The 21,367-nt window shown below is 33.3% G+C and overlaps 3 protein-coding genes across 3 annotated transcripts; 2 read left to right on the plus strand and 1 right to left on the minus strand.

Annotated features, from left to right (window-relative positions):
* Positions 1-3,781: 3,781 nt before the first annotated feature.
* On the plus strand, positions 3,782-5,061 carry LOC124829500 (FtsJ-like methyltransferase family protein). Its single transcript, XM_047303026.2, has 2 exons — positions 3,782-4,360; positions 4,711-5,061. Exons 1-2 carry the CDS (start codon positions 3,796-3,798, stop codon positions 4,833-4,835), a joined length of 690 nt encoding a protein of 229 aa, XP_047158982.1. The 5' UTR covers positions 3,782-3,795; the 3' UTR covers positions 4,836-5,061.
* Positions 5,062-9,263: 4,202 nt separating this feature from the next.
* On the minus strand, positions 9,264-15,286 carry LOC124829487 (actin-related protein 5-like). Its single transcript, XM_047303009.2, has 12 exons — positions 14,953-15,286; positions 14,787-14,857; positions 14,169-14,293; positions 14,033-14,074; positions 13,692-13,794; positions 13,365-13,474; positions 11,863-11,972; positions 11,683-11,773; positions 11,163-11,603; positions 10,736-10,863; positions 10,074-10,416; positions 9,264-9,955 (listed from the first exon to the last, which is right to left on the minus strand). The coding sequence occupies exons 1-12, from the start codon at positions 15,051-15,053 to the stop codon at positions 9,452-9,454; spliced, it is 2,169 nt and encodes a 722-aa protein (XP_047158965.1). The 5' UTR covers positions 15,054-15,286; the 3' UTR covers positions 9,264-9,451.
* A 5,007-nt stretch (positions 15,287-20,293) lies between these two features.
* On the plus strand, positions 20,294-20,787 carry LOC124829499 (cyclin-dependent protein kinase inhibitor SMR4-like). Its single transcript, XM_047303025.2, has one exon. The coding sequence runs from the start codon at positions 20,338-20,340 to the stop codon at positions 20,542-20,544; it is 207 nt and encodes a 68-aa protein (XP_047158981.1). The 5' UTR covers positions 20,294-20,337; the 3' UTR covers positions 20,545-20,787.
* The last annotated feature ends 580 nt before the right edge of the window (positions 20,788-21,367 follow it).

Raw genomic sequence — 21,367 nt, forward strand, 5'->3', positions numbered from 1 at the left:
AACACACTTTTAATTTCTTTAACATTCGCTGCATGACTCACCTCCTCCAAGCGCGACACGTGGTCAGTGTTAGTGTAACAACGACACGCACCCGCATCATGACGTGTTGTTTTCGACTGCAACACGTTCTCTCCCACATAGTCACACCTGTCCCGCAATATTTCTTTGCACTGCTCCTCTTCTACTCGTTCTAGAGTGGTCATAAGAACAACACGATTAGACTCTGAATCACAATCATCCTGAGCAAGATTTGCTGCTTCATCATTCTTGGACTTCTTCACGGCTTCATTGTGCCAGCACTCTACAGAGTAGTGCCCGAATTTGTTACAGGTGTAGCATTGAACACTTCTTTTGTCATACCCTTTTCTTCCTCTGCCTCTAAATTGTTTGCCTCCTCTATTGTTTCTCTCCTTCTACTCACCTCCATTGTCTTCACTGATTTGATAAGAGAGTTTCGTGCTTCTACCGCCATTGCGTCCACCACGCGATCTCTCTTTGCCTCTCCCACGACCTTTGAAACTTTGATTATTCCTAGCCTGCAAGCTTGATTTGTGCCCTGCGTAACACCCTTTTCTACATTCTTTCTCTCAGTCAACCTCTGTTCATGCGCTTCAAGGGAATTCTGCAGCTTTTCAACCTTCATCGTCTCAAGATCCTTGCATTCCTCTATGGCAACCACGATGTGATCGTACTATGGTGTTAAGGTTCAAAGTATTTTCTCGACAATCTTCTTGTCCTTCACAACCTTATCGCATGCTCTCATAGCGTTCACCACGACTAGAACAAATATGTATCTAACCATTTATTTAAACCTCACAAAAAAAATATAATCATATAGCTTTTATGAATACATCAATTTAATTATTATCATAAATTTTAGTATGCACAAGTTTATTTATAATTAAATTTTTTAATATATGTTACAATAGAATTGATTGATTATTTTTTTATATTATAAAAATTTTATTTGAATATTATATTTATAACTATATAAAATTATAATATTTAAACATAATTTTATAAATAAATTATTTCTTTAAATATAATAATAATTTTATTAATTTTTAATACAAGTTTTTTTTAAATAACCACAACCTTTGCGTACGCATGGGTCTCAAAATAGTATACATTATATAAAATTTAACATAATTTATGGGTATAATTACTCTACACAATTTCATAATGAAAAAAATTTAACTCCAAGCAATACCTTTAACAACACATGTCAACAAACTAAATAGATTTAAAATAGACTAATAATGAAATCAGATGTATCTTTATACAAAGTAATACGTCGAAAATTATTTTAAAAATTGTAATACCAAAATTTATGCAACTTTAATATACTCTTTAGTGTTTGGATAAATATAATTTTACATCATATTCATATCGTACAAATAGTCAAGATGGGCAATTTCCTAATCATAATCCCATACATCCATTGTGATCTTCGTCTCCTAAAACCTAAGTTAAATAATATTGAATTGATATATCTTTAGAAGCATTTGTACTTAATTCATAAGCTTAAATTTGTTTGATAGAAAACCTGTAACTAAAAGAAATTAAAGCATAGTACTTGATTTCTATAATTATTTCTTAAAAAAAACACGTTTGTTTGTAACTATCCATATTTCTCCTTTACTATCATCCAAACAAAGATAGAGCTTAATGATGTAGAAAATTGCTAAATAACCTATAAACCATTTTGCTAATTGGTAATTCATCAGTTTATTTGGCTATCGAAAATCTAATTCTATTTTTCATTCTAACTTTCCACGCGACATTAGTTTCAAATCAATTATTTTGATCACTTGATAACATTAGTATCAAAATAATTTGAGTTTGTTTTGGTTATATCACATTAGGGAGATATGTCATAATGAGATTTAAATCACTTAATATTTTTCTCTTCTTATATAAAAAATTTACATATGGTTTTATATATAAAAAAAAACATCTTTCAAATTGTAATATCTCTTAGGAATTAGTTGTAAGTTGGCCTTATTTCTAGTGGACGTGGGATCTCTAACAAACCTTCTCACTATAAGAAATATACATTTTGAATATAAGACTAAATATTAACGAGTGATCTAATAGATGGTTACATAATAGGCCAACAAATAACAAATGTTATTAAGATAAGTTTTAGATGACTTTGATATCATCTTAAGAAGTGAATTTTATGTCTAACTCAATAGTACAAAATCAGTTTGTAAGATGATGTTTACACCAACTTATATATTATAAATTCATCTTATCTCTAGTTCATGTGATATTTCCAACACATTCATGCTGAAATATATACATCTAGAGTGAAACTAAACGTTACTAAATGATCTGATAGTCGTCTAATAATGGATGGTATAATAGGTCTATGAAACAACAAATCTCACTAGAATATGCTTCATATATAGCTATGATATCATCCATCTCTATTTATAACACTCAATTACTTAATTTATAAAAATTAAAACAATGATCAATTTTGCTTATAATAAAAAATTTATTTATAAGATTTATTTCTTTAAAATTACTTATTTCTCTTGTAACTAATTTCATTACAACACCTTATTTTTAATCATTCTAGTCTAAATTGTAATTTGAGTCTTATAAAAAAAAATTCTAAGTAATAAATTTGTAAAATACTAACCTCATATTTTAGTAGAATGGTTATAGAGTGTTCTAGATAATGATTTTTATCATTAACCGTGATACAAGTGGTTTCTTAGGTTGAGTTGGGAAGTCATTCCTTGAATTGAAAATGATCTTCAAGAGTTGAATAAATTCAATTAGTAAAAGTTTAAAATGAAAACAATATGAACCTTGGTTTGCAATTCTTACTCTCTCAAGAAAGAGTAATTTGATATTTACATGCATGAGTAAAGGGAAGTAAAATTTCTAAAATAAAGACATGTTTGGGTAAGTAGTCTCACATGTGTATAGGTTTTTCAATATATAAATGAAAACTTAAAAGCTTTCATAAAATTGTGATTATTGAATAAGATAAACGGTTAAAATATGTCTAAATGCTTCTATTAGTGAGATATTATTTTATTATATTTTCCAGATAAGGAGATTTATAGATTGAAACATGATTTAATACTTATTTTGTGTTACACTAGTCATGATAAGGTGATTTACTTGTAGTTAAACAAATAATAGAAAGATAGCTTATAAAATTTATATTTAATTAATAATTTGCTTTTTATATTTTACTTTTCATATTTATTTTTAATTTAACTGAGTTTTTATTTTTCTAAAAAGATTTAATACAGTACTTTATGGTAAATTGACGTTAATATTAATTAAAAGTTATTTATTATGTATCAAAATTTAAGTTTTTCATATGTTTAAAAATGAATTAATTTTTACCTTAATATTCTTTAAAATTGATGTGATTCTTTCAAAGAGAACGTGACTTAGAATTTAACATATGATAAAATCATATTTTAATATGTAATATTTTTAAATAATATTAACATTAATTTAATTTAAAATGTCACATATTTTATTTTACAAAAAACTCAATTAAATCAATTTTAAAAAAATAAAAATTAAATTAACTAAAAAAATATAAAAATTAAAGCCGTCGAAAAGTAAAAATATAGAAATCAAATTATTAATTAAACATAAAATTTATGTTTTATACCAAAGTATTTTGAAGAGTATATTATTACCATTTTTCTGATTAATGTCTCTACACATAAGTTAATTATTCAAAAAGTAATTTAATTGAGAAAATTATGTGAATTAAACTTTAAAGAGTTAATTGAATAATTTAGAAGCATTGGGGAGATGGGTGTGGGTGGAACTGCGGATTTTTTCTACAAGGAGGCTCAACGGCTAGGCTACGTGGCTCGCTCCGCCTTCAAACTTCTTCAGATTCAGAAGCAACACAACATAATCAACCGTGGCGCCACCGTTCTCGACCTCGGTTGCGCTCCCGGAGGGTGGCTCCAGGTGGCTTGTCAGAGCTTGGGACCCTTCCACGGCGGAGGCTCCGTCCTCGGCGTCGACACCAAAAAAGTCAAGGTTCCCCCTCTTCACTGCGATTCTAGGGTTCAGACCATCTCTGCTGACGTCACCACCCTCTCTCACCACCGGCTCAGAGCCCTTTCTCCCAAGGATAAAGGGTTTTCGGTGGTACTCTCCGATATGTGTCCCTTAATCTCCGGAATCACTACCAAAGACGCGGCCTTGTCGTTTGAGCTTGGGATGCGTGCCTTGGATTTGGCTCTCGGCAACAAAATTCACCTGGAGCCAATTGACGATGACCCTTCTTGTTCAGACGACGGTAAAGGAGTGTTGAAGATTGGTGGGCATCTTGTTATCAAGCTTCTCGAGAGTGAAGATGCCAAAGGTCCTTCCTTGCTTACTTCTCTGAATAATGTCATTGATATGTGCCCTACAATTTGGTCTGTTCAGTTTAAAAAGTTCGACATTTCAGTTTAATCCCTCAAAGTTTAATTGATAGACTTAATTGGTGACTGTATTAATCGATCACACTAATTTCTTCAACTTATTTGTATCAAAAACTGAGAAAGATGAATTTGGTTTATTCGAAAGCGAAACTTTTCAAATCTAAGGGATAGGACTGAAACTTAAAATGTAGATAACTCGAAACTCTGTTGTAGTGTAGTGTTCGATTCGATTGCTTTGATTGTATTTCTTATGTGTTGTTGATTTCTTTGAATGGTTTATTCGCTGCAGAAATTAGCCAGCTTTCTAAACCGTTCTTTAAGAAGACATCATGGCTGAGACCTAAAGCTACAAGGCCTTCGTCAAGAGAGATTTATTTGATATGTCAGGGTTTAAAGCCAGATGCTAAGATATAGATTAGATTAGATTAGATGTTAAGTATGTCAAGAGAGTTTTGCTTCCGTTTGATGAGGACAACTGGTGTGTTTGTGAAATTCATTATTTTGCTGGCTGGCTTTTGATGGTCATTATTAGTATCTGAATATTGATTCCTGATATGTAAGGAAGGTGGTGAATTCAACGAGGGATGATCACTCATTTTCTAAGGCATAATACTGACCTTATTTCACTTCATCCTGACAATTCAAGCTGTCTTTGTAGACCTCTTATTCTGGCTTCTACTAGGAACTTTTTCTTCAAATGGAATATGGCTTTGTTAAACTGTAACGAAGCGCACTTAGCTGCTACAAGCTTATAAATAAAGCTAATACGACCTATTGTTTTAGTAACTACATTGCTATAATGGGAATGTGAAACCCAGGCAACTACGGAATTCAAAGGACCTCAAAAAGCTGTGTTCTTCAACATATGAAAAGGATGCACCACTGAACAGAACGTCATTAGGCCTTTATGTGAGACCTTGATTCAGCAATAGTACTTCTACCAACTTTACAAGGTTTCAAAACTTTGTTTAGCCACCAGTAATCCTGTGCGCACCTCCATTTAACGATTCATTAGTAATTGCACGAATGTTCGAAGGAGCGACTGCAAATCTGTAATCAATAAGGATGGCAACGGGATGAATTTTATTATTCTATATTAATTCTCAAACAAAATATTTATTCTATCTCTATATTCATATTTAATAGACATAAAAAAATTTGTTTCATTTCTATCTCTATCAAATAATTATACTTCTATTTATGTCCAAATGTTTTTACTGTTTTAATATTAATTGAGTAATTTTTATAAAAAAAACTAAAAAATCGTATTAAAAGAAACATAATATTATTGAATATTTAATATTAAAACGAAATATTCTCAATTCTTTAATATTAAATATATAGAAAGAAATTATAATTATACATATTTTAAATTAGACAACTTAATTTATGACAATCAAAATATTTATTAATTTTACAATAAAAACTGTAAGAGTCGATGGGTTTAAATAAATTTTGACTTTAGAGCAGACAGGTGTAGGCAAAGGATGAGATCGAACAATTTATATTAAAATAAAAGTGATATATAAATTAAAGTTTCAAAAGTTTCGTCCCATTTTTCTAAATACAATTTTCTCTCTCCAAAAACTTCTATTATCTTCTTTTCTCCTCCTTTTCTCTAGATTTCCTCAATCTCACTTCATCTGGTTAACAATCAGACCGTGCCTAAGCAATTCTGGTGTCAAGAGCTTTCCATTCCACTGATCGATTTAGTGTTTAGAGTTGGTAAGTTTCGTTGCTTTAATTCTTGTGCATTTCTGGAATTTCTGGCACAAGCAAGTAAGCCTTGCTGTTTTCATGTGTTCATCAGCCTTCTCTTCCCCTTTCTAACTTCATTTTTGGTACTTTGGTTGGTCTCTTCTCACAAATCGGTGTAGGTGTTCAGGATTTTATGGAGGTGTGAGCAAATTTCTGGAAGGGTAGAAGCTGTCGGTTCGGTTAAGAGGTAAGGGAAACTAGTTAATTTAATTGATGAGTCTATGGTGTGTGTGAATGTTGTTTGATGGTTTTGCATGTGTATGAAATTGAATTTTTGTGTGATCAGTATTGTCTATATGAACTGTCAAAATTCTGTGATCATGTTGATTTCACTGCAAAGTTCTTTGTTACTGTGTCGAGTGAATTGTGAGGAAGTAGAGTAATGAAATGGAAATTTGGGATCAAACATTAAATTGGTCGATTGGGAGAGCTTAGAGGAGTTATTTAGGATCTGTTAGAGTCCCCAAGTCATTCAAAATGTGCTAAAACCAGTAGAATCGAATTTGAGTTATTGTTTATGCAGAAAGTTGGACACGCGTTGTTGACCGCTTGATCATATTCAAGTGCTCGGTCATTAACTGAGTTTGGTCTCTTTATAGTCTTCCCAGTTCATGACCGTTCGGTCTTAGTAGTGCTCGGTTTTGTCCTAGCATTCGATCTTAGTAGTGTTCGGTTTTGTACTAGCGTTCGGTCTTAGTAGTGCTCGGTTTTGTAATAGCGTTCGGTCTTAGTAGAGCTCAGTTTTGTACTAGCGTTCAGTCTTAGTAGTGTTACGTCTTGTACTAGTATTCGATTTAATATAACGTTCGGTCTAGTTATAACTTTCGGTCTTGACCTAACATTCGGTCTAGATAAAGTATCCGGTATAGTCTAGGTTCTCAGTCTTACACTAGTACTTCGTTTGTATTGGTGTTCGGTCTTAACTACGTTCGGTTTCTTATGGGTCTTACCTGTTAATGACCGTTCAGTCATGCTTTAGTGATCAGTTCTACTTGAGCATTCGGTCTAAGTCATAAGTGTTCCATCTAAGTTATTAGTTTTTGGTCTAAGTTAAGAGTATTTTGTTTACTATAGTATTCGGTCAGGCTAGTGTTCAACCTCATACTGTATTCGGCTCACGTTTGAGTCTTGCTCTTTATATGACCGTTCGGTCATGTTTACATGTTATGAGTGTTTTTTCGTTCAGTCATGTTCAGGGGTGGTGGTGGTTTTTATCGTTTGGTTTGATTTTACTATGAAGCATTCGGTTTTCAAAGGGTTGTGGTTATGTTGTACTCTGAGTGTATACTTCAGTTGTTTAAACATATTATGTATGAGAAATAATGTTGATATTAAAGTATGATATTAGATTTGTACTGCAGATATGAAAGAGAATTCCAAGGAGGAATATCTCAGTGGTTAATTATCAAAGTGGTAAAGTATGAATTTGGACAGCGAAATCCACGACATTCATCCTGAGATTCTAATGATTACCAATTCTCAAGTAAAGATGGGTAAGTCATGTCGTGAGAATAGAAGGAGGTCCTAGCCTAAAGATATTTAGGTGAGTTATAACGGATTAACCCCAAGCGGCAGCTGAGGGTGTTCCAGTTACTACACCCCCGTACGCATGAACGGTCTCAAGCTACATATTCATACTAGTCCGGACGGTCAAGTTGAAGCGATCGGTCAATATGTGTTTATATGTTTTGTACATGTGTATGAGTATCTTATCTGTTTGTTTGAATTGTATGCTCACATGACTATTAAATTCCACTAGCTTACCCTTCTTTTCTGTATTGTCATGTTTATCCGCTCGATTTATCCTTTGCAATAATCATCCGATGGGTGTGAGCAAAGGGAGAAGATGTCTCTCTAGAGCAAGCACTGGAAGGAGATGATCCCCTCTTTAGTATAAGACCAATCGATCTTATATATAGTTTTGCATCAATTTAGGCCTTTGTGTAAAGTTTTTAATTTTATGGTTATTTTTGGATAACTGTAGTGTTAACACTTTATTACATAGTAGATGAATGTTCTATTTTATCATCTTATGTGATGACTCTGCTATATAGTTTATACTATATTTTGGGATGTTACAAAAACAAATTTATAAAATAAAAATATATATATTTTGAAAAACTTATAAAAAAATATTAACGTTTACAAGTATTTTAAATATATTTTTACTTCTTTTCTTTAAAATTTTAATGAAATATTTTATTTTTAAATTGATAAAAATTATAATACACCGCTTAAATTTGTTACCCAAAAATAAAAATTAAACTAATAATAATTAAAATTTAGCATAAATTTTCAACTTATCCGATAATAAATAAGATTCATCACAATTATATTAAATTATTATATTACAATAAATTAAAATTTTTCATATAATTACAATAACAAACTTACATATGATAATGAGTTAAAAAAATAAAAATAATTATATAAAAGTAATAAAAAATCATATTCGTACATATAAAAATAAACAAAAAAGAATATTAAAAGAAAGTAAAAATGGTTAATTATGTGTCTTAAAACAATTTGATACATTATCTAATAAGAGAAAAAAGAAAATAAATTTTTAAATTGCTTAATGAAAAAATTTATGCGATTAAATATTTAAAATTAAGAATCAAACATTCTTATGACAAAAATAAACAATAAACAAAAATATTAGAAAAATAAAAATATTTAAATTTCAATGTAATTAATAATATATATATATATATATATATATATTGCTGATCGAAGTTTAATTCTAATTCCGTATGAAAAAAGCCTTTTTAAAAATAGTAGTTAATTTAATGAGTTCCAATCTTTAAATGAATTGATCTCCAAGGGCCATTAGGAAAATATCATTGGTACAAAATAGCAAAAACTGCGTATATGTTTGTAAAATAATTGAGAAGGTTACTTCTGCAACTTCCATCGGTGGTAGTGAAAGAAAAAATTACTTATCATTTCCAGAAGTTGAGTATTTAATTGAAGATTAAAAAGTTAAGTCGATCTGTCTTCTTCAATATTAACATCTTTCTTAAACAAGAAATAAAAAGGTGATGGCTATGCGGAGATTTGAGTTATATGAAGCATATTCCAACGTAAAAGAGCAAACAGCAATGAATATGCTATTCACTGGATTAAAAATATTAGCTATTGCTGTGTAACACTGTGCTTTTGTTGATGTTCTGATTCAACAAGAAGCAAGACAACATATCATACTACATGAGAATACTTTCTAAACAATGGTCGAAAATTGTACACAATGTACAGTCCTATAATGTGACCAATTACAATGTATACCGCAGTTGATACCTGCGAAGCCAATCTTCACCCTTTTCATAATAATCCTGTCTATTGAAAGTTTGCATATGGAACTGTGAGTCTGAGGCGAAGGTAGCAGCCCCACGCCATGCATCCATGACTGGATCCAATGCTCTTACTATTTTTATAGGTGAGCCACATGGTCTAATCATCCGAATTCCAGCTTCCAGACGTTCAACTATACCAGGGAAAAGAGAACTTCCACCAGTAACAAGTATGGAACTAGTCAGCCTCTGTTCCAAGGTTTCATCCTTGTATGGTAACCTCCTTATTGAGACCCCAGCCATCTCGTCTAATCCTACCTGATCAACCCCAATCCAGTTTGGATTAAATAGTATTTCAGGACATCTAAATCTTTCGACCCCAAGAACAATTTGGAAATCTTCTTTGGTCAGAGGACGCATACGTGGCACCTCAGCAGGTTGACTGGTACCGGCTTCTAACTTGGGTATAAATGTTGGATCCAGGTCCTATCAAATTAACAGTGTAGAAACTTTAGTGAATTGTAAATCGAGACCCATATAAACAAGTGAACTTGTACAATCATAAACTAATTTTATGGGATTTTATCCTACAAGGTGATCTAACCTGTAGCCTAGAAGAGATGCGGGCCAGCTCTGTTTCATCTTCATCAGGTTCTTCATCATCATCGTTACCATAATCTTTGCTCATCAATTTGTAAAGCTGCCAATCTTCATCTCTAGCACCAAATGTATCTTCACCCTTACCACGGTCAAAAGCTGCAGTTGTCAGGAGACGCATTCTTTCCCTCTGAGCAGCATTCAGTCTTTCACCACGGCCAATACCACCGGACAGATTATTTGCGTTTGAATGGCCTCCGTTTGTCTTAAGTCGTTTTTGTTGGTCAACTCTTTCTGAAAGGTCTTTGTATTTAGCATGCAATTGCTCCAAATATAGGTCCGGGTTCTCTCTACATTAAGCAGACAAAAAAAGTTTATATTAATCATTTAAAAGCCTAGTCAAGATTACAATCATGCCATGGACAAAAGTTGTATCCTGGGCTTAAGTAAATGCGGATAGTAAACTCCACTTATCTCTCCTGTTATCACTGTCCTTCAAAATCTGTATCAGATTCAAGTTAGTGACCTAAATTTAGATTAAATACTCGTTCTTTTCTATCACCTGTTTTCTCCCATTTTACTTAGTTAAATATGAGGGGAAAATCTTACATAATCAAGCCACAGAGTATATTTTTAAACTTCATAAAGAAACTAAACCATCAAACGTACAGGCGTTTCTCCTCCTCCAGCTGTTGTTTTCTCTCTCGTTCCAATTCCTCTTCATAGCGCTTCTGTTTTAATCGCTGCCTCCCATCAGCCATAGATTTGAGTGACAACTGTTTCTTCTTTTCATTGAGCTGTCAAATATCAATATCGAAAATGCAATTAATATTTGTTAAACTCAGCACAAAGAACATCACGCAAAGATGATATTTGAAAAATATAATCATATTAAGATTGTAAGAAAATGTGGCTCGGAAAAAATATGTAAGCACACGTTTGGGAAACCTTATTTCCCTAAATTAAAAAAAAAAAAATCTCCGAATAAAACAAAAGAAAAAAAAACGCTTCTTTCTCCAAAATAAGCAGAAAATGAGAATACACCATTCAGCTTATTTATAATTTAAGTGATCAGCAGTCTAATGCAAAAAGAGACCTGTTCTTCAGTCAACATGTCATCAGGAATATTTATAAGAGAATACTTCTCGCTAGTGCCAAGATCGTCCTTTTCAGCTTCAGCTTGTTCATTCTTTGGTTCACCTTTAGCTTTCCGTAATGATTGCATAACTTTATTTCGTGCAGACTCTATCTCCTGCCTATTGACATAGCCAGTTTCTGACAGGAATGATAGAACCTCACTCTCATCCACTTGTTCAAGCTGATGCAAAAGAAACTCTAAACCATGCAATTCATTTTCCAGTTCATTAATTTTAGAAGACCTCTTCGCCTCAGCCATTTCTCGAAGCCTTTGACCTTGTTTCTCTTTAATTGCTGCCTTTCTTGCGATTTCTTCCTCAGAAGGAGGCTCATCAGTAGGCGGTGGAACCCAAGGAAGTTGCCAACATCTGTTTTTTGCTTCGGCTTGCTCAGGTTCTTTCTATTAGTAAGATCATTCAAGGTGTTTTAGAAGCAATAAAGGAACTTAGTCGAACAGGAAAAAAAATCCATACATATACCTGAAACAACCTAGCTTCCGAGGCATAATTTGATGCAATGTAACAATGTTCCATCTTCAGGTCTTCAACCTTTTCCCATGTAAATCTAGTCCTGCATAGATCATTCAATAAATTCTAAAACATTGTCCAAATTTAACATTCATTTAGATAGTAGCAGAACCCGAATGATTTGATACGCACAAATGATATGGATATTTAAGTGAAAGGAGTTGCTTCAAATGATTAGTCACATGGAATCCACCAACATTGGTACGACAGCATCCTTCATACACAGGCTCCCCGTCTACAAACTGAAATATGCAAAACAAATAATATCAACAATAGGCAGAATCTTTCAATCACATGCCCAGTGGATTTCTTATTTATTACAATATTTGAAAGAAATTAAATTTGAGAATATATTTTTATGCTATTTATAAATTTTAATAATTTTTTTTCTTCTCCCTACAAGGGCAAATTGATGAGTGCACTAATCAGGAAGAAGAAAAGGAGCGAGAAAGTTCTAAAAGAATTACACAAAGCATGACCAAGAACCTTTGTTCTCATAGAAATGTCTTTATTCATGGATTCCAAAAGCTTAGGACCTGTTGTTTTACTTTGATTATAATTGTATAATAGGATTTTTAATTGTGTTGTACGTTGAATATATAGATAATTTGTTGGACCTTAATCTACCAATATCAATTGAAGGCATAATTTGTAGGACCTTAATCTACCAATATCAATTGAAGGCTCTATCCAAGGACACATAGCAAACGCAAGGAATAAATGCTAAAGAAACTCTTGGAACTCTAGGTTTGGAGTGTGCCACAAAGGAGCATGGCATGGAAAGCATGCTCCAAGGAGTGAAGATAAGTGCGTCAAGGAGAGCACTGAAAGCACCAAGTCAAGGAGGATCTAGAACTTATCCAAACGCATAACAAAGCAAGGAAAACAAGATCCAAGATGTGAAGCTAAGTGCACCAGTTAAGAGAATATTTTAGGACTTTTAGGCATCAAGGTAGCACATGAGAAGAGTAGGAATATTCTAGATCTTGTAATAGGCAAGTGCGATGCCTATCCAATCCAAGGCACCTGTTTGTCATTGATTACAACTTAGAATGAATCGAAACTTCTTTGAGAAATTGAGACTTGTGTTGTGAGTCTTCTTGAGGGTCTGAGTTCTCCCTTCTGAAGTCCTATCTTCAATTTCTAGGAATTAAGTGGTGATTCACTTCACTTATCTTCAATCTACTCAAGTGGCAGGATTCTTCACTTAACTTATCTTGAGTCTACTAAAATGGCATGATTCTTCATCCCTTCCTTACTCCATCTTACTTTTAAAGCACCTTTCATTTGTTGAGTTCTTTGAATCTGAGTCAGGCTTGAATGAAAATGGTTTCATACCCATTCTTGAACCATGCTCATGAACACCAAGCTAAGAGGAGATTCATATTCCATGGTGATGTTCTTACAATGATTTGATTCCTTTAATTCATAAATATAATTACTTTGGATTTAATTGATTACAAGGGAAGTGCTACTTAGTGGGAGATCCCTCTTCCATTCCCATATTTGAGGTTCCATCCCATATCCTCTATAAAACTGGTTTTCAATGTTACAATATTCTGCAACAGAAATGACAAACTCATTTCATTGACATATAAGATCCTTTAATTCGGTAAATAAGATAAAAACAATACCGGAATCACATGGGTTGTGTTGAATCCAGGACACAAAGCAAGACCGTCTTTAGCACAAACTCCTTGTTGTTGATTGTATTTGTAGCTGAATGCGACGTCAACACCAAAAGCTGCCAGAACACAGAAACCCAACTAACTTTTGGAAGCAAATTACACACAACATGTAGCAAAAAATTCCAGACATACATCCCTAATGAGAAAAACCAGTAACAATCATGTGAAAAAAACAGGGTACTTCAGAATTTTGTATCGAATCAGTTTTCTACTGAAAATCGCTACTTAAATATGAAGTTTTTCTTTTGTCTGCAGGTTGCTAAGTATCAGTACCAATTGATGGAACTCCGTAAGTCTCAAAAAGAAGTTCTGCCATTTTACTACGAGATTGAACTGGGTTGCATACACATTCGGTGATCAGGACAGGATGATCAATCTGCTCCAGAGATAGACATTAATTAGAAAGATTAAGTTAAATTAACCAAATGCAGGAAAAAGAAGAACGTATACTTATTAAACCAAAGAGCTACTATGTACCAACTCATTATGTTCAGTAACTAGCACACTGGATTTAGTAGTATCAACAACACTAAATACACCAAGGAACAAAAGACAAAACTAACAGCTTGAAGGAACATAAAAAAAATGAAACACTACTTCACCTATTTCCATACCTCAGTAGTTGCACCCATCCGATCAAATCCAAAATCAAGAATCTATGTGTGAAAAAAAATGTCAGTATGCTATCTCAACAGGTTTTTCTAAAATAATGAAGCGCACAAGTTAAACATGAGACAAGAGGAAATTTACGTATTCCATCGTTTCAAACTGGTACACAACATTATTGTCAAATGCAGAACGTGGCCCAGAGCGAGTGCAGTCAAAGTATTTCAGTAAGGCAGGATCATGGTCACCCACAATGGTGACTGTCTCCCCTGTGTGAAATAACAAGTATTCACCACACCAAATAATAGTAGGCAAGCAAAAAGAACCAATGTTGGGACAGACCTTGTTAGATATAATATAGATAATAATGCAGAAAAAAAAAAAACACATATGGGACCTAATTTTTTTGACAAATTAAAGATTATCCAAGCAAACAATGCACAATACAAAAGCAAAAAATTACATAAATAAATATTAAAGCCAAAACGCTAGTCCAATGCCCTATGAAAACAAAAACATGAAAAAAAAAAAAAACTCTTTATTGTATTGAAAGCAAAATTGATCTAGGAAAACGTTAATATCAAAATTAATTCTAAGCCGCTAAATAAAAAGTTATTTTTAGAAACCACAGATATCCTCCACGGAAAAACAGCTATGTCTGAACCAGCTAAAACCGCTCAAAGGGCGAAATCTCCCGCTGAGCATTTAAAGCAAGAACTCAAGTCATCTTATGCAAGAACGAAAAAGGTGATAAAGCAGTACCGGTTACTTTATGGCGTGGCCTTTGCACAATGTTGCGAAAAATAACACGAGGTTCAGGCTCTCCGGCCCAACTGAAAATTCACGAAAAAAAGAACGAGTCTTAGCTAGTTAGATGAATTCGATTGGGAAATTAAACCAGAGAAACAGAAAGTTAGGGTTATAATACCCTATGCGGAAATAAGAGGCGCCATTGTCTATGACAATGGGAGTGTTGGAATCGAAGAGGTTGAAATCGGTTTGACGCTGAATGCTGGAAATAAAAGGCATGATGCACTCGTTTCTCGAGCTGGATTTCGGTTCTTGTGTGCGCGCGCAACTAGTGAAGAGCACCGAACCGGTTGGTTAAACCGAACCGGTTTGGTTCGATGGACGGAGAAGCGAATCGGCGTGGAGGAAGAGCAGCAGTGGATGAACACTATCACACCATTGTATTGACTGTTTTGCTTCAGCGTCTTCGGAGGTTAGAAAGGGGAAGAATTCAGGAAAAGCTGAAATTATGAAAAATGCACATTTAAGTGTTCTCTTATCAAAACTCTAAAAGAATCTATTCAAAAAATATTTAAAGAAAGTTATTAGTTCTCTTATTTTATATAATAAATGTATGTATAAAGTAAGAGAATAATTTCATGTCTATTAAAACGACATTTATATATTGTAATAATAAATACAAAACAAAAAGCCATAAGCAATGACGACAACTAAATTATTTTTTTTAAAGTACACAATGTTATAATAAAATTGTAATATAATATAACTAAAATTTTCAATACTTACAATCACGTATTATCTATCATTAATAATTTTGAGTTGTAGCTGAGGTTTAGATCATGATGATATATTTACTAGTATTGAAATTAATATAACTTAACTTAGGTATAATATATGCACTTTATTTCACTGTGCTATCCTCCACCTTTTATCCAACATTCTGGCCAAATTTGAAAAGATTCTCTTATAAAAGCAACTATCAAATGTTTAGAAGAAAAAAAAGTTCAAGATCTGCTTAGTATACGATGAATTAGATATTGTGAGATAAAGTTGTACTTGCATGATTAGTTTAACATGAATAATTATTGATAATTCTAAATTAAAAAAAGTTTAAGATTAAATTTATATTTTCTAATATTAATGTATACTTTTATACAATTTTTATTTTCTTCTTTTTCAATGGTACTTAAAACTTTACCTATATATACAGTGTGTTCTAATTTATACTATATTGTAATATATTTTTAATTTATACTTATAATAATTAAATTGAAAATTTTGTTACAATTATAAAATTTTAATCAAGTAAAAATGTGAAGGTTAAAATGCGAGTAATTTTCCGTTTTTTTATGTCAAGTTTATTATGTTTTAAAGTATGTTTTCAAAAAAGTTTTTAAAAACTTTAATTCGAAAGTGATTATTTTTAGTCGATATTTTTTTTATTCTTTGAGTATTAGAAGAAGATATTGTCGGTGTTTACACTTTTATAAGATCATATTTTTCATAAAAATAATCATTATATTAATAAATTAATTAATTTAGCTTTAATTAATAAAAAACCATATAAATACTTTAGTCTTGATATTTATTTACATTTTTTACTAAAATTCTTTTGATCTTTTAATGTTTATAAAAAAAATTAACTAGATCTTTAATTTTTATTTAATTCAATTTACTTCTTTAATTTTAAAAAATATTGAATTAGTTAATTTTTAGTATATTAACCTTAACTTTTTGTTGCTAATTATACATCAAATAATTAATAATTAGGCTTTTACATCCTTTAAAAATGGTGTAGTAGCATTAGGCTTTTACATCCTTTACCCCACAATGTTTTTAGTAGATTTTCAAATAATCAATTTTCTCTTTAATAATGATTTTCGGATTACATGTTGTGAAAATTTTCTATAATAAATTTTTCAAAATTTTTATGTTAGAGGTAGACTTTTTAAGTCTAATTCAACTCCACAAAACTAATTTGTAGGTGAGGTTTGCACCCACTTATAAACTATGAATTTTTTTTATCTCTAATCGATGTGGAACTTCGAACACAGAACACATTAAATGTATTTTAAAACAAGTTTCTTGAACAGAGTTTTCAAAACAAACTTTTTGAAATAAGATTCATGAATCAGACTTTCCCAAACACATAATACTTTTTGAAATAAGTTTTGAGTTATTCTTGTATGAAATGTGCACTAAAAAAAACTTTTCAAAACATAAAATAAACTCCAAATATAATTTTTCTAAAATAAATTCTTTCTGTATTTTTTTCTTTTCTTTTTCTTCAGCAGTCATTCACAGTCTCTTCTTCTTACTTTACGGCAAATGGCGATGGAACAGCACCAGTTGCGAAAGGTGTTATGGCCTCTTTCTATTATTGTAAAAGTGCAGTTAGAAATTGTAAAAGCACAAGAAACAATAGCCTAGCGTTAGCGAGTTACTCTCTCCACCACCACACACTGCTCCCTGCACCTCCTAATTCCACTTTTGCCCTTCAGTGTAATATTTAAACGTATATAAATATAAGTTGAATTGTTAAACGATTGAAATTAAATATTTGTTGAAGGAAAAGCGTTGTCCACATCCGTTTCATTGTAAAATGAAACTAAAACCTATCTCTCTCTGCCCAACAACTATTAAGGCCCCACCTTTCTCCCTCTTACTTTTCATGCAAAAACTTCTCCTTGCAACTCATCGACCAATCAAACTCCTACATACATTCTCATGATATAACACACCAACACTCTTGAAACCTCATTTGTGCAATTACTTCATGGTTTAAATTCTCCATCTCCCTCTATATTTCTTCTCTTCTTCCATTGAAACCTCTCCTTCCATTGAAACCTCTCCTTCCAATGCAATTCTTTCTTTCTTTCTCACGTACCCCTCTCTCTTTCTATTACTTATTCTTCATATAAATGCTAAACCTCAAACTCGTTTTATCTTCAAATGTTCACATATCTTCCAATTAAATACTCAATTTCTCACTTTCCATTATAAAGAACCTACCTTCATGCAAAGACCTATTACTCACTGTTTCTCCCTCTCTCATAAGATCCTCCACATACACATATATACTATTTCACAAACTCTCACTCTCGTCAATCTCACGCTTAACCCACACTAAACTTCCCATTTCTTCTCTATAACCAAACAAACCCACCCACGTGTTATTCCAACTTAAAACAAATACTTTATCTTTGGAAATCCTTGACGTGAGACCCACACCCTCCCTTCCATTCCAAAATAACGATGTCACGTTTCTCCCTCTTGGCTCTCTCGAGGTGAAATCATTTTCCATGCAACATCTCTACATAATACTCTCTCTGCCTTTCTTCACTTTCTCTACCTTCATACACATACCCATCCCTATACCCGTAACTCCACCCAAAACTACACATGGCTACCTCTACCTCTTCCTCTTTTCCTTCGGATCCAACTACATTCTAAGGCTAGGAAATATCTCTTCCTCTACTCTTATTCCTTTCTCTCTCCTTCCAACCACCTACAAAACTCTTCCAAGCTTTATCTCGTCTTCTTTTTACTCAGCCCAAAACTCCCACTCACTCCTTATGTTCTATCCAATAAAAACCTCCACCCATAATATCTTCCAAACACTACAACCCAAGCAACCAAACCTTCCTCTCACTCATCTTTAACTCACCATCTGCAAAACCCACAACCCCTAGTTCTCTTTCTTCTATCACACCATGCATATATAAAACGATCCACCCTCACTAACTTTCTAACATTCTGTAACACCATCATACCTTCATTCACACTCCATATCTCTTCTACTTCTTCAACTCCTCTTTCTTTGATTCCAATATTTTAACCAAACTCTAACCAAGTAAACTCTCCCACATACCCATTCACTCAACAACATAGAAAGCCCATGCAGAAAACTCCGCCAAGAGAAACAACCCAAAGGCAACCTCTCTCTTCTTACCCTTTACATAAATCCTCTCCCTTATTTTACTCATATCTTTCCACTTAAGACATCCTCATTTTAAATTAATCATAGAATATTTAACTCCCATGCAAAGTTACTCTTCCACTTTAACATCCCGAAAGGATCTTCTAACTCTCCTTTCTCACTATCTTAACTCCACCACACCAACCCGAGGCATTTCTTCACACGTAACCTACCAAGCTTTCCTACCACTTTCCAGAGCCTACCTTCTTATCTTTCTCCTCACAACACACTCACGGCTTTCCCAAACCTATCACTATTATCAATTCTTTTCCAGTCAGAACTGAGAGCACAATATACTCTCCTAACCACTCTAAACTGTGACCACACTCGTTCCTCTCTTCACAAACTCACGCGAAAAGCTTTCTTCCACTCTACCAGACAAAACTAAAACACATACACCTACTCCGTCGTGACCCTTCTCTTTTCCTTTCCTCACATATACTACTCACTACCCGCATGCAAACAAAATCACCATGGTTCTCATGATTTGCAAGAGTTTTGTTTTTCTCTTTCCTTAAACGGATTTCGAAATCCGTTTATGCAAAATTTCTTAACGGATTTTGACATCCGTTCCGTTGAAGGATTTTTAAAATCTTCATCGAATTTCGACATCCGTTGAAGGCTTAAAAAATCCTTGTCAAAATTCGTCTAAAAATTTTTCTTCAATGAATGTCAACATTCGTTGAAGAAAAGAAGTGGGGGTGTAGGATTTTTTAAAACATAAAGGATAATTTTAAAATTTTTAAAAATGTGGTGGTGCAAGTAGCAATGTGAGTTGGTGTAGGGAGTAACTCTCCTAGCATTATTAACAAATCCATCGTGGCCCACATTACAGGCCTACTGAACATATGGCCCATTAAGGATGTCCAGAAATACTTCTCCCGCGCCGACAATTCCAAGCTACTTTCAAATTTTTAACAATAAAAAATCATTAATATTTTTTTAATATTAATTGCATTAGTTACTTTATTTAAACGAAAATAATTAAATTGAAATGGGTTGTAAACTAGATGTCGCACTGTTATTGGTACAGAAATTCTGCACATAGACCATAAGTTACTTTTTTTTTTTCCTGAGTGGAGTCGTGAGCGTTATCCCAACATTAAATAACACACAGTTGAAACAAACAAAAGGCATAGCCACGTAACGATTTCAAAAGGACGTTTAACTTAACGGAGGAACGCCAACATTGACGGTTTAGGTTAGCTTGGCGGTGGCATTCATCAGAAAACGTTACGAAGGTCATTGCGCACGCGCACATTAACTACGTGGCCCATTAACCACCGACCCAAATTTTCCCGCCAAAACAGAACCCGTGGACTTAATTCAAAGGCCCAAAACGTATTGGAACCAGAATCCTATGCCCCTCATCGAGGGCCCCATGTGCCAGAAACCCGCCCTTTTTGCCACGTGGACTCCCTCAAGATTCCACCACACGCTTGCGCGACCCAAAGCCCGTAACCTACTCTGTCTCCTTGCGGAGCAAGTAACTTGAGTCACCCCAACCCACTTGTTCCTCGGTGTACCTATAAATAACAACGTTCGCGCGCTCCCAAACACAAACATTCTCAAAAGTTGAAAAACATGGTCAAGAACGTTGACGAAGGTTGCCGCACGCCCAAACGCACCCCTCGTCGGATACCGGCGGCGATGGTGTGTCCGCCTGCTCCCAAAAAGAAGTCACCGCCTCACACGGCGCGGCAGAGGCTGCCACCGAAGAACGGCTACTTTGTGCCACCGGACCTTGAGCTCATTTTCAGAGTTTCCTCCAGCAGCGAAGCTTTTGCTTAGTTCACCCAATTCTTCTACATAATTTCATAGATTTAACATCTTAACGTGGGTAGCTTAATTTGATTTCTCTCAAGTACAAGTAGAACAAGTTCAAGTACGCGTTAACTTCTTTGGATTTTTTTTTCCTTTTCTTTTTGTATTAACAGGAGAAAAAATGTGGTACATATTCTGATGGTGGAATTTTTGTTGTATACTTGGGTATTCCTTTTAGTGGATGAGTTATCTTTGAGATTTCATCATAAATCTGAATTTTCTTATAATTTTTTCTGCCAGTTTTTGTGTTTGTTTGCTTGAACGGTGGTTCTTAATGGCGTATCAATGCGATGCAACAAAAATAGGAAAGACGAGTAGTTTATCAATTTTTGGTTACGCGATGTTCGAAGAATTCAACTCTGAAAACGAGTGTTTTGAAAATGTACGTACTTGACGCGTTTTCGTTAAGTAAAAAGATAAATAGGAATAAAATAAATTAAAAATTATAATTTTATTGGGTGTTATGACATGAATAAAATATGAAGTTGTCCCATGCTCTTGAGTTTTGACTTCAAAACCAAAGCGTGGGACATAATTTGGTTAATTCGATTTTACGGTCAACTCTTCTGCTTTTGTGATTCGATTGTTGTCGGTTGAAAGTAGTTTGCCCGACCTTGCATAATAATGAGCTCAGTGTGACAAATGAGGGATGGATTTTTTAACTGGAATTCAAATTAAAAAATTGAAGGATAAATTAAAATTTGAATCTAAACTCACTTAGTGAGCACATTATTATCATATTTATGAGTGTACTTTCTAACTCACATTTCCTAATACTTAAAAATAGTAT

This window comes from Vigna umbellata, chromosome 1 (assembly GCF_029865625.1).
Source record: "Vigna umbellata cultivar VRB3 chromosome 1, Vumbellata_1.0, whole genome shotgun sequence".
Taxonomy (NCBI): domain Eukaryota; kingdom Viridiplantae; phylum Streptophyta; class Magnoliopsida; order Fabales; family Fabaceae; genus Vigna; species Vigna umbellata.

Excerpts from the sequence above, each read along its gene's own strand:
- LOC124829500 (XM_047303026.2), top strand. The coding sequence starts at position 3,796 with ATGGGTGTGGGTGGAACTGCGGATTTTTTCTACAAGGAGGCTCAACGG. Across the intron at positions 4,361-4,710 it reads CGAGAGTGAAGATGCCAAAG|AAATTAGCCAGCTTTCTAAA; the intron begins GTCCTTCCTTGC and ends TATTCGCTGCAG.
- LOC124829487 (XM_047303009.2), bottom strand. The coding sequence starts at position 15,053 with ATGCCTTTTATTTCCAGCATTCAGCGTCAAACCGATTTCAACCTCTTC. Across the intron at positions 13,475-13,691 it reads TTACGGAGTTCCATCAATTG|CTTTTGGTGTTGACGTCGCA; the intron begins GTACTGATACTT and ends GTGTTCTGGCAG. Across the intron at positions 9,956-10,073 it reads GCATCTCTTCTAGGCTACAG|GACCTGGATCCAACATTTAT; the intron begins GTTAGATCACCT and ends TTAATTTGATAG.
- LOC124829499 (XM_047303025.2), top strand. The coding sequence starts at position 20,338 with ATGGTCAAGAACGTTGACGAAGGTTGCCGCACGCCCAAACGCACCCCT.